Source organism: Triticum dicoccoides, chromosome 4A (assembly GCF_002162155.2).
Source record: "Triticum dicoccoides isolate Atlit2015 ecotype Zavitan chromosome 4A, WEW_v2.0, whole genome shotgun sequence".
NCBI lineage: Eukaryota > Viridiplantae > Streptophyta > Magnoliopsida > Poales > Poaceae > Triticum > Triticum dicoccoides.
The window spans coordinates 25,312,325-25,324,899 of NC_041386.1; the positions used below are offsets into that span (position 1 = coordinate 25,312,325).

General features: G+C 42.9%; 1 protein-coding gene across 1 annotated transcript; it reads left to right on the forward strand.

Moving 5' to 3' along the window:
* The first annotated feature begins 10,241 nt into the window (after nt 1-10,241).
* Nucleotides 10,242-11,135, forward strand: LOC119288586 (expansin-A19-like). The gene is made up of 2 exons (XM_037568180.1): nt 10,242-10,371; nt 10,504-11,135. Exons 1-2 carry the CDS (start codon nt 10,242-10,244, stop codon nt 11,133-11,135), a joined length of 762 nt encoding a protein of 253 aa, XP_037424077.1.
* The last annotated feature ends 1,440 nt before the right edge of the window (nt 11,136-12,575 follow it).

A 12,575-nucleotide genomic window follows, 5' to 3' on the forward strand; every position in this document is an offset into this window, starting at 1 on the left:
AGGCAATAATAAAGTTATTATTTATTCCCTTATATCATGATAAATGTTTATTATTCATGCTAGAATTGTATTAACCGGAAACATGATACATGTGTGAATACATAGACAAACAGAGTGTCACTAGTATGCCTCTACTTGACTAGCTCGTTAATCAAAGATGGTTATGTTTCCTAACCATGGACAAAGAGTTGTTATTTGATTAACGGGATCACATCATTAGTTGAATGATCTGATTGACATGACCCATTCCATTAGCTTAGCACCCGATCGTTTAGTATGTTGCTATTGCTTTCTTCATGACTTATACATGTTCCTATGACTATGAAATTATGCAACTCCCGTTTGCCGGAGGAACACTTTGTGTGCTACCAAACGTCACAACGTAACTGGGTGATTATAAAGGAGCTCTACAGGTGTCTCCAAAGGTACATGTTGGGTTGGCGTATTTCAAGATTAGAATTTGTCACTCCGATTGTCGGAGAGGTATCTCTGGGCCCTCTCGGTAATGCACATCACTGAAGCCTTGCAAGCATTGCAACTAATGAGTTAGTTGCGGGATGATGTATTACGGAACGAGTAAAGAGACTTGCCGGTAACGAGATTGAACTAGGTATGGGATACCGACGATCGAATCTCGGGCAAGTAACATACTGGTGACAAAGGGAACAACGTATGTTGTTATGCGTTCTGACCGATAAAAGATCTTCGTAGAATATGTAGGAGCCAATATGAGCATCCAGGTTCCGCTATTGGTTATTGACCGGAGACGTGTCTCGGTCATGTCTACATTGTTCTCGAACCCGTAGGGTCTGCGCGCTTAAGGTTACGATGACAGTTATATTATGAGTTTATACATTTTGATGTACCGAAGTTTGTTCGGAGTCTCGGATGTGATCACGGACATGACGAGGAGTCTCGAAATGGTCGAGACATAAATATTGATATATTGGAAGCCTATGTTTGGATATCGGAAGTGTTCCGGGTGAAATCGGGATTTTACCGGAATACCGGGAGGTTACCGGAACCCCCCGGGAGGTATATGGGCCTTAGTGGGCCTTAGTGGAAGAGAGGAGAGGTGGCCATAGATGGGCCGTGCGCCCCTCCCCCCCCTTGGTCCGAATAGGACAAGGAGAGGGGGCCGGCCCCCCTTCCTCCTCTCTCTCCTCTTTTCCCCCCTTCGCGAATCCTATTCCAACTAGGAAAGGGGGGAGTCCTACTCCTGAAGGGAGTAGGACTCCTCCTGGCGCGCCTCCTCTTGGCCGGCCAGCCCCCCCTTTGAGCCTTTATATACGGAGGCAAGGGGCACCCCTAGAGACACAAGTTGATCCACATGATCATATTCTTAGCCGTGTGCGGTGCCCCCTTCCACCATAGTCCTCGATAATATTGTAGCGGTGCTTAGGCGAAGCCCTGCGACGGTAGTACATCAAGATCGTCACCACGCCGTCGTGCTGACGGAACTCTTCCCCGACACTTTGCTGGATCGGAGTCCAGGGATCGTCATCGAGCTGAACGTGTGCTAGAACTCGGAGGTGCCGTAGTTTCGGTGCTTGATCGGTCGGGCCGTGGAGACGTACGACTACATCAACCAAGTTAACGCTTCCGTTGTCGATCTACAAGGGTACGTAGATCACACTCTCCCCCTCTCGTTGCTATGCATCACCATGATCTTGCGTGTGTGTAGGAATTTTTTTGAAATTACTACGAAACCCAACAGTGACATCCGAGCCTAGGTTTTATGTGTTGATGTTATATGCACGAGTAGAACACAAGTGAGTTGTGGACGATATAAGTCATACTGCTTACCAGCATGTCATACTTTGGTTCGGCGATATTGCTGGACGAAGCGGCCCGGACCGACATTACGCGTACGCTTACGCAAGACCGGTTCTCCCGACGTGCCTTGCACAAAGGTGGCTAGCGGGTGACAGTTTCTCCAACTTTAGTTGATCCGAGTGTGGTTACGCCCGGTCCTTGCGAAGGTTAAAACAACACCAACTTGACAAACTATCGTTGTGGTTTCAATGCGTAGGTAAGATTGGTTCTTGCTTAAGCCCGTAGCAGCCACGTAAAACTTGCAACAACAAAGTAGAGGACGTTTAACTTGTTTTTGCAGGGCATGTTGTGATGTGATATGGTCAAGACATGATGCTAAATTTTATTGTATGAGATGATCATGTTTTGTAACCGAGTTATCGGCAACTGGCAGGAGCCATATGGTTGTCGCTTTATTGTATGCAATGCAATCGCGCTGTAATGCTTTACTTTATCACTAAGCGGTAGCGATAGTCGTGGAAGCATAATATTGGCGAGACGACAACGATGCTACGATGGAGATCAAGGTGTCGCGCCGGTGACGATGGTGATCACGACAGTGCTTCGAAGATGGAGATCACAAGCACAAGATGATGATGGCCATATCATATCACTTATATTGATTGCATGTGATGTTTATCTTTTATGCATCTTATCTTGCTTTGATTGACGGTAGCATTATAAGATGATCTCTCACTAATTATCAAGAAGTGTTCTCCCTGAGTATGCACCGTTGCAAAAGTTCTTCGTGCCGAGACACCACGTGATGATCGGGTGTGATAGGCTCTACGTTCAAATACAACGGGTGCAAAACAGTTGCACACGCGGAATACTCAGGTTATACTTGACGAGCCAAGCATATACAGATATGGCCTCGGAACACGGAGACCGAAAGGTCGAGCGTGAATCATATAGTAGATATGATCAACATAGTGATGTTCACCAATGAAACTACTCCATCTCACGTGATGATCGGACATGGTTTAGTTGATTTGGATCACGTGATCACTTAGAGGATTAGAGGGATGTCTATCTAAGTGGGAGTTCTTAAGTAATATGATTAAATTGAACTTAAATTTATCATGAACTTAGTCCTGGTAGTATTTTGCAAATCATGTTGTAGATCAATAGCTCGCGTTGTTGCTTCCCTGTGTTTATTTTGATATGTTCCTAGAGAAAATTATGTTGAAAAATGTTAGTAGCAAAAATGCGGATTGGATCCGTGATCTGAGGTTTATCCTCATTGCTGCACAGAAGAATTATGTCCTTAATGCACCGCTAGGTGACGGACCTATTGCAGGAGCAGATGCAGACGTTATGAACGTTTGGCTAGCTCAATATGATGACTACTTAATAGTTTAGTGCACCATGCTTAACGGCTTAGAATCGGGACTTCAAAGATGTTTTTGAATGTCATGGACCATATGAGATGTTCCAGGAGTTGAAGTTAATATTTCAAGCAAATACCCGAGTTGAGAGATATGAAGTCTCCAACAAAGTTCTATAGCTAAAAGATGGAGGAGAATCGCTCAACTAGTGAGCATGTGCTCAGATTGTCTGGGTACTACAATCGCTTGAATCAAGTGGGAGTTAATCTTTCAGATAAAATAGTAATTGACAGAATTCTCTAATCACCATCACCAAGTTAGTAGAACTTCATGATGAACTATATTATGCAAGGGATGACGAAAACGACTCCCAAGCTTTTCATGATGATGAAATCAATGAAGGTAGAAATCAAGAAAGAGCATCAAGTGTTGATGGTTGACAAGACCACTAGTTTCAAGAAAAAGGGCAAAGGAAAGAAGGGGAACTTCAAGAAGAACGGCAAGCAAGTTGCTGCTCAAGTGAAGAAGCCCAAGTCTGGTCCTAAGCCTGAGACTAAGTGCTTCTACTGCAAAGGGACTGGTCACTGGAAGCAGAACTACCCCAAGTGATTGGCGGATAAGAAGGATGGCAAAGTGAACATAAGTATATTTGATATACATGTTATTGATGTGTACTTTACTAGTGTTTATAGCAACCCCTCAGTATTTGATACTAGTTCAGTTGCTAAGAGTAGTAACTCGAATCGGGAGTTGCAAAATGAACAGAGACTAGTTAAGGGTGAAGTGACGATGTGTGTTGGAAGTGGTTCCAAGATTGATATGATCATCATCACACACTCCCTATACTTTCGGGATTAGTGTTGAACCTAAATAAGTGTTATTTGGTGTTTGCGTTGAGCATGAATATGATTTGATCATGTTTATTGCAATACGGTTATTCATTTAAGTTAGAGAATAATTATTGTTCTATTTACATGAATAAAACCTTATATGGTTACACACCCAATGAAAATGGTTCATTGGATCTCGATCGTAGTGATACACATAATCATAATATTGAAACCAAAAGATGCAAAGTTAATAATGATAGTGCAACTTATTTGTGGCACTGCCGTTTAGGTCATATTGGTACAAAGCGCATGAAGAAACTCCATGCTGATGGGCTTTTGGGATCACTTGATTATGAATCAGTTGATGCTTGCGAACCATGCCTCATGGGCAAGATGACTAAGACTCTGTTCTTCGAAACAATGGAGCGAGCAACAGATTTGTTAAAAATCATACATACTGATGTATGTGGTCCGATGAATATTGAGGCTCGCGATAGGTATCATTATTTTCTGATCTTCATAGATGATTTGAGCAGATATGAGCATATCTACTTGGTGAAACACAAGTCTGAAACATTTGAAAAGTTCAAAGAATTTCAGAGTGAAGTGGAGAATCATCGTAACAAAAATAAAAGTTTCTACGATATGATCGCAGAAGTAAAATATTTGAGTTACGAGTTTGGCCTTCAGTTAAAAATAATGTGAAATAGTTTCACTACTCACGCCACCTGGAACACCACAGTGTAATGGTGTGTCCGAACATCATAACCGTACTTTATTAGATATGGTGCGATCTATGATATCTCTTACCGATCTACCACTATCGTTTTGGGGTTATGCATTAAAGACAACTGCATTCACATTTAAAAGGGCACCATCTAAGTCCGTTGAGACGACACAATCTGAACTTTGGTTTGGCAAGAAACCAAAGTTGTCGTTTCTTAAAGTTTGGGATTGTGATGCTTATATGAAAAAGTTTCATCCTGATAAGCTCAAACCCAAATCGGAGAAATATGTCTTCATAGGATACCCAAAGGAGACTATTGGGTACACCTTCTATCACAGATCCGAAGGCAAGACATTCATTGCTAAGAATGGATCCTTTCTAGAGAAGGAGTTTTTCTCGAAAGAAGTGAGTGGGAGGAAAGTAGAAAACTTGATAAGGTAATTGTACCTTCTCCCTTATTGGAAAATAGTTCATCACAGAAATCTGTTCTTGTGACTACTACACCAATTAGTGAGGAAGCTAATGATGATGATCATGTAACTTCAGATCAAGTTACTACCGAATCTCGTAGGTAAACCAGAGTGAGATCCGCACCAGAGTGGTACGGTAATCCTGTTCTGGAAGTCATGTTACTAGACCATGACGAACTTGCGAACTATGAGGAAGCGATGATGAGCCCAGATTCCGCAAAATGGCTTGAGGCCATGAAATCTGAGATGGGATCCATGTATGAGAACAAAGTATGGACTTTGGTTGACTTGCCCGATGATCGGCAAGCCATAGAAAATAAATGGATCTTCAAGAGGAAGACAGACGCTGATAGTAGTGTTACTATCTACAAAGCTAGAATTGTCGCAAAAGGTTTTCGACAAGTTCAAGGTGTTGACTACGATGAGATTTTCTCACTCGTATCTATGCTTAAATCTGTCTGAATCATGTTAGCAATTGCCGCATTTTATGAAATCTGGCAAATGGATAACAAAACTGCAATCCTTAATGAATTTCTTAAAGAAGAGTTGTATATGATGCAACCAGAAGTTTTTGTCAATCCTAAAGGTGTTAACAAAATATGCAAACTCCAGCGATCCATCTATGGACTGGTGTAAGCATTTTGGAGTTGGAATATATGCTTTGATAAGTTGATCAAAGCATATAGTTTTATACAGACTTGCGGTAAAGCCTGTATTTACAAGAAAGTGAGTGGGAGCACTACAGCATTTCTGATAAGTATATGTGAATGACATATTGTTGATCGGAAATAATGTAGAATTATTCTGTGAAGCATAAAGGAGTGTTTGAAAGGAGTTTTTCAAAGAAAAGACCTCGGTGAAGTTGCTTACATATTGAGCATCAAGATCTATAGAGATAGATCAAGATGCTTGATAAGGTTTTTCAATAAATACATACCTTGACAAGATTTTGAAGTAGTTCAAAATGGAACAGTCAAAGAAAGAGTTTCTTGCCTATGTTACAAGGTGTGAAATTGAGTAAGACTCAAATCCCGACCACGGCAGAAGATAGAAAAAGAATGAATGTCATTCCCTATGCCTTGGTCATAGGTTCTATAAAGTATGTCATGCTGTGTACCAGATCTATTGTATACCCTACCACTGAGTTTGGCAAGGGAGTACAATAGTGATCTAGGAGTAGATCACTGGACAGCGGTCAAAATTATCCTTAGTGGAATAAGGATATGTTTCTTGATTATGGAAGTGAAAAAAGGTTCGTCGTAAAGGGTTACGCCGATGCAAGTTTTGACACTAATCTAGATGAATATGAGTCTCAATCTAGATACATATTGAAAGTGAGAGCAATTAGCTAGAGTAGCTCCGTGCAGAGCATTGTTGACATAAATATTTGCAAAATACTCAAGGATCTGAATATAACAGACCCGGTGACTAAAATTATCTCACAAGCAAAACATGATCACACCTTAGTACTCTTTGGGTGTTAATCACATAGCGATGTGAACTAGATTACTGACTCTAGTAAACCCTTTGGGTGTTGGTCACATATCGATGTGGACTATGGGTGTTAATCACATGCTGATGTGAACTATTGCTATTAAATCACATGGCGATGTGAACTAGATTATTGACTCTAGTGCAAATGGGAGACTGAAGGAAATATGCCCTAGAGGCAATAATAAAGTTATTATTTATTTCCTTATTTCATGATAAATGTTTATTATTCATGCTAGAATTGTATTAACCGGAAACATAATACATGTGTGAATACATAGACAAACAGAGTGTCACTAGTATGCCTCTACTTGACTAGCTCGTTAATCAAAGATGGTTATGTTTCCTAACCATGGACAAAGAGTTGTTATTTGATTAACGGGATCACATCATTAGTTGAATGATCTGATTGACATGACCCATTCCATTAGCTTAGCACCCGATCGTTTAGTATGTTGTTATTGCTTTCTTCATGACTTATACATGTTCCTATGACTATGAGATTATGCAACTCCCATTTGCTGGAGGAACACTTTGTGTGCTACCAAACATCACAACATAACTGGGTGATTATAAAGGAGCTCTACAGGTGTCTCTAAAGGTACATGTTGGGTTGGCGTATTTCGAGATTAGAATTTGTCACTCCGATTGTCGGAGAGGTATCTCTGGGCCCTCTCGGTAATGCACATCACTGAAGCCTTGCCAGCATTGCAACTAATGAGTTAGTTGCGGGATGATGTATTACGGAACGAGTAAAGAGACTTGCCGGTAACGAGATTGAACTAGGTATGGGATACCGACGATCGAATCTCGGGCAAGTAACATACCGGTGACAAAGGGAACAACGTATGTTGTTATGCGGTCTGACCGATAAAAAATCTTCGTAGAATATGTAGGAGCCAATATGAGCATCCAGGTTCCGCTATTGGTTATTGACCGGAGACGTGTCTCGGTCATGTCTACATTGTTCTCGAACCCGTAGGGTCCGCACGCTTAAGGTTACGATGACAATTATATTATGAGTTTATACATTTTGATGTACCGAAGTTTGTTCGGAGTCCCAGATGTGATCACGGACATGACGAGGAGTCTCGAAATGGTCGAGACATAAAGATTAATATATTGGAAGCCTATGTTTGGATATCGAAAGTGTTCCGGATGAAATCGGGATTTTACCGGAGTACCGGGAGGTTACCGGAACCCCCCGGGAGGTATATGGGCCTTAGTGGGCCTTAGTGGAAGAGAGGAGAGGTGGCCATAGATGGGTCGCGCCCCCCCCCCTTGGTCCGAATAGGACAAGGAGAGGGGGCCGGCCCCCCTTCCTCCTCTCTCTCCTCTTTTCCCCCCTTCGCGAATCCTATTCCAACTAGGAAAGGGGGGGAGTAGGACTCCTCCTGGTGCGCCTCCTCTTGGCCGGCCAGCCCCCCTTTGAGCCTTTATATACGGAGGCAAGGGGCATCCCTAGAGACACAAGTTGATCCACGTGATCATATTCTTAGCCGTGTGCGGTGCCCCTTCCACCATAGTCCTCGATAATATTGTAGCGGTGCTTAGGCGAAGCCCTGCGACGGTAGTACATCAAGATCGTCACCACACCATCGTGCTGACGGAACTCTTCCCCGGCACTTTGCTGGATCGGAGTCCGGGGATCGTCATCGAGCTGAACGTGTGCTAGAACTCGGAGGTGCCGTAGTTTCGGTGCTTGATCGGTCGGGCCGTGGAGACGTACGACTACATCAACCAAGTTAACGCTTCCGTTGTCGATCTACAAGGGTACGTAGATCACACTTCCCCCCCTCTCGTTGCTATGCATCACCATGATCTTGCGTGTGCGTAGGAATTTTTTTGAAATTACTACGAAACCCAACCGTTTTCTCATTACATTTAACACAAAGGAATCTTAACAAAAGAATTCGTACACGAATTGTGATCATAAAATTAAAGCAAAGCACATAGGGAAACTTTATAAGGTGTACACGCATTCAAGTATACTTTAATAATCCCATTGAATCAAAGGGGCCTTCAAGTAAAGAGTTTTGCTTCGGTACACCCCCTGCCCCTAAAAGTTTACACGAATTATAAAGTTACTAAAGAGGTTATCGCCATATTAGCTTGTAGATCAAACATATTAAATAGATTGAGTTGGATACAAATAACTATATTACTCGTTTTGCTTGAAGGGGCAACTTATAATCTCCACCTTTAAGCTGCACTTTTCGTGCGCGCGCGGGGGGCAGGGGGCGAAGCAAAGTTCTAACTGAAAAGAATAACCTGCATATATAATACAACGATCGAAGAGAGATGTATATTAATCAAGTGATCATTCATGTTTTATATAAATCAACTAGGCTACCAAGTACTCCCTCCGTATCAAAATATTTAGACCAAAAAGTGTCTTATATTGTGATACAACGGGAGTAATAATTAACGTTTGTGTAGTAGATTGACCTTGAACAAGAAGCAAAGAAGAGTATGCAATGCATGTTGGATCCGTACGTGGTAGTTACTCACGCATGCGGACTCGAGGGAGCTTTTGGATATTGGGTGCAATCGGTGGGAGACGGTAGCACGAGTTATCTATAACCGGTTTGAATGGCGGTCTAATAATAGAATATGTGTTTAGTCATCTTGGCCTATTTTTCGCCGGTTGTGGCAGTTTTCTTTTTACTGATTTGTTTCATGCTCCTTCCGTGAGCTTTTTGGAACTTGGGACTTTGTTTTGAAACTTCAGATCAATAAAATGTTCACATGTATTATTTTGATGCAAAGGCCCGAGGAAATCCTCCTTTTCAGAAAAATGTTGACTACTTCAATGGTTTCCTCGATCTCCGGTAGTTAGTTTAGAAGGCCGTACTTCAAGGATTTGAAGGGAGTTGGGCTTGCAGTCAGATACAGTTTTAGTTAGTGTTGGCTAGCGGGAATTCCAGCACTACCGAAAGAACAGTTTTTAATGTAAAAGTACTCCGGCTTTCGCTTTCAGCTACTTGCCTATCCAGTTGAAAATTGTACGTTCCAAATGTAGGTAGCAAAGAAAATTGAACGGTTGCATATTCTCTTCTCTGGTGTAAAATACGACTGATGCCTTAATTGAACGGTTGCATCTTCTCTCAATGGTATAGGAAGAAGTTCTCTCCCGATGCCTTAATTGAACGGTTGCTGATCATTTCTAATTGTATAAAAGCGAGCTAGCTTTAGCTGCTACAAGCTATAGACTTAGTAGACTAGACTCTGGAAGCATGTCAAATTAGTTGTATTCAGTTAACCTATCATTTTGAATGTAGTTAATTAAGGAACGACATACCGATCAGACTTGCGTTCAATGATTAGAGCGCCCAAGTCTATCGGTGGAGGTTGCGTCCATACGATCGTTGGAACCGCGATCTCATATGTTAGTTAATTAAGATGACAATCATTCCTCTCGATCTCATACGCTAGCTAGATCCTATTTAAGCACCACCATTGTCGCAATCATTCCTCAACTCCAAATGCACTCTCGATCGCCACAATATCTACCAAGCTAAGCTAGCTGCGAGAGAAGCTCAATCATCTCTCCATGTTTCTCGGACTCTCGAGCAGACAGATGGCAGCTGGGATGCGCTTCCTGCAGCTGTTCGCCGCTGTTCTCGCGTTCTACTTCGCGCCGGCCAATTCCGATTGGATCCCGGCCACCGCCACCTTCTACGGCGGCGCCGACGGCTCCGACACAATGGGTAAGCTAGCTAATCAAGACTAAATTATGTCTTGCTCCGGCACCATCAACTTTTCCAATATTAAAATTACGGTACGCATGCAATGCGTTGCGTGTGTGCGTGTCTGAATGTGTTTGCATGTGCAATATCCAGGTGGCGCGTGTGGGTACGAGAACCTGTACGTTGCAGGGTATGGGATCAACAACGTGGCGCTGAGCACGGCGCTGTTCAATGATGGTGCATCGTGCGGGCAATGCTACGTCATCATCTGCGACACCAGCAAGTCGGATATGTGCAAGCCCGGCACGTCCATCACCGTGTCCGCCACCAACTTCTGCCCTCCCAACTGGGATCTCCCCAGCGACAACGGCGGGTGGTGCAACCCTCCTCGACACCACTTCGACATGTCACAGCCCGCCTGGGAGAACATCGGCATCTACCGTGCCGGCATCATTCCCGTCTTCTACCAGCAGGTCAAGTGCTGGAGGAAGGGCGGCATGCGGTTCATCATCAACGGCTTCAACTACTTCGAGCTGGTGCTCGTGGCCAACATTGGCGGGAGCGGGTCGATCAAGAGCATGTCGGTGAAAGGGACCAACACCGCGTGGATCCCCATGTCCAGGAACTGGGGTGCCAACTGGCACTGCCTCTCAGGGCTAGTCGGGCAGGCGCTCAGCTTCGCCATCACCTCCACCGGCGGCCAGTACCTCGTCTTTCAGGACGTCGTGCCGGCCTGGTGGCAGTTCGGGCAAACCTTCTCCACCTGGCACCAATTCGACTACTAGACAAACACTAGAATGCACACTACTAGTATTGTCGACGTGGTGTTGATGTACATGTAATTTCTCATCTATACGTATGATTGTTTCTTTGATTCATTTTGTTTAACTGTTCTGTCCCGATCGTGTGGCAAAACACTAAAGAATGAAGACTAAACTTTAAAAATATGCAACCTCACATGTTCAAGGATTCACTACGGTAATATGCTTCTTTGTTATGTGTCGGGGTGTTTGTGAAGCGCTTTCCAGCGGGCACTCGAGAAATAGATCTTTGTCGGGTGCTTTCGAAAATACACCCTGCAAAAACTAAGCAACTGCAGAGAATTCAGAGATAGTGCTTATATAGGAAGGACATACAGGAACCTGCAACATCCTTGGCTGCATGGGATTTGGTTTGCAGACCCAAAAAACAAGGGAGGTTTTGGTATTCTCTATATTGGGGTTCAAAATGAGGCTATACTTTTAAAGCATGCACATAAATTCTACAACAAACATGATATTTCTTGGGTGCATCTGATATGGAATTGCTACTATCATGGTAGAGTACCACATGCTACTTCTTTGTGTGGCACCTCTTGGTGGAAAGATATTGCAAGCCTTTTTTGACAAGTTTGGGGCCATTTCTTTGGTAGAACTCAAGCAAGGGTACTCTGTCCTTTTTTGGTCTGACCAATAGAGGATAGATGGCTTAGTTGTATCTTCGCAGTAGAGGATTAAGATATTGTTCTCTTATGCAACAGGCATGTTAGTTTCAGCCAAGGAGGTTTTAAGCAGTGATGATTTTATACAATCCTTCAATCTACCTCGTTTTTCCCAAGCCTATCAGGAATTTGGGGTTTTGAAGTATCTCACCTCTTCACCCTCAAGAGAAGATTGTAAGCAGGATGTTTGGTTGATCTCCAAGGGAGATGTGCCTTATAAAAGCAAAGATTTATTATGACATAATCCATAATCCTATTGTATTGTTGTACAATGAAGATCAAAGTGTTTGTCTGGATTTGATTACGGGCAGGCTGAATACAAAGGACATGCTTTAGAGGAGACACTCGAATGTAGCTGATGGGACATCTTGTGTCATTTTCCCCACTAGTGTTAGGGAGGACATGGATCATCATTTTTTCTATGTAATTTCTATGTCAGGGAATGGAACTATCTGCGGATTTGCTGGCAAGTGGGGGATGTTATGAGGCAACTTTTGTGCATGCCAAAAAGGATTTCAATAAATCATTCTTTGCGGAAGTGGTATTCTTGGCTTGTTGGAATATTTGGGTATCTAGAAATGTCAGGATCTTGAGAAATGAGAGACCAGCATTTTATAGGTGGGGAAGTTATTTTGTGCACGAAGTCTAGCTCCCTATTGACCATAGGATTAAGCCTAGTCATAGGGATTGTCTCATGAGAAGAGTTCCTTACCTCTTTTTTCCTTTTATTGTGGCTTTAGCCCCT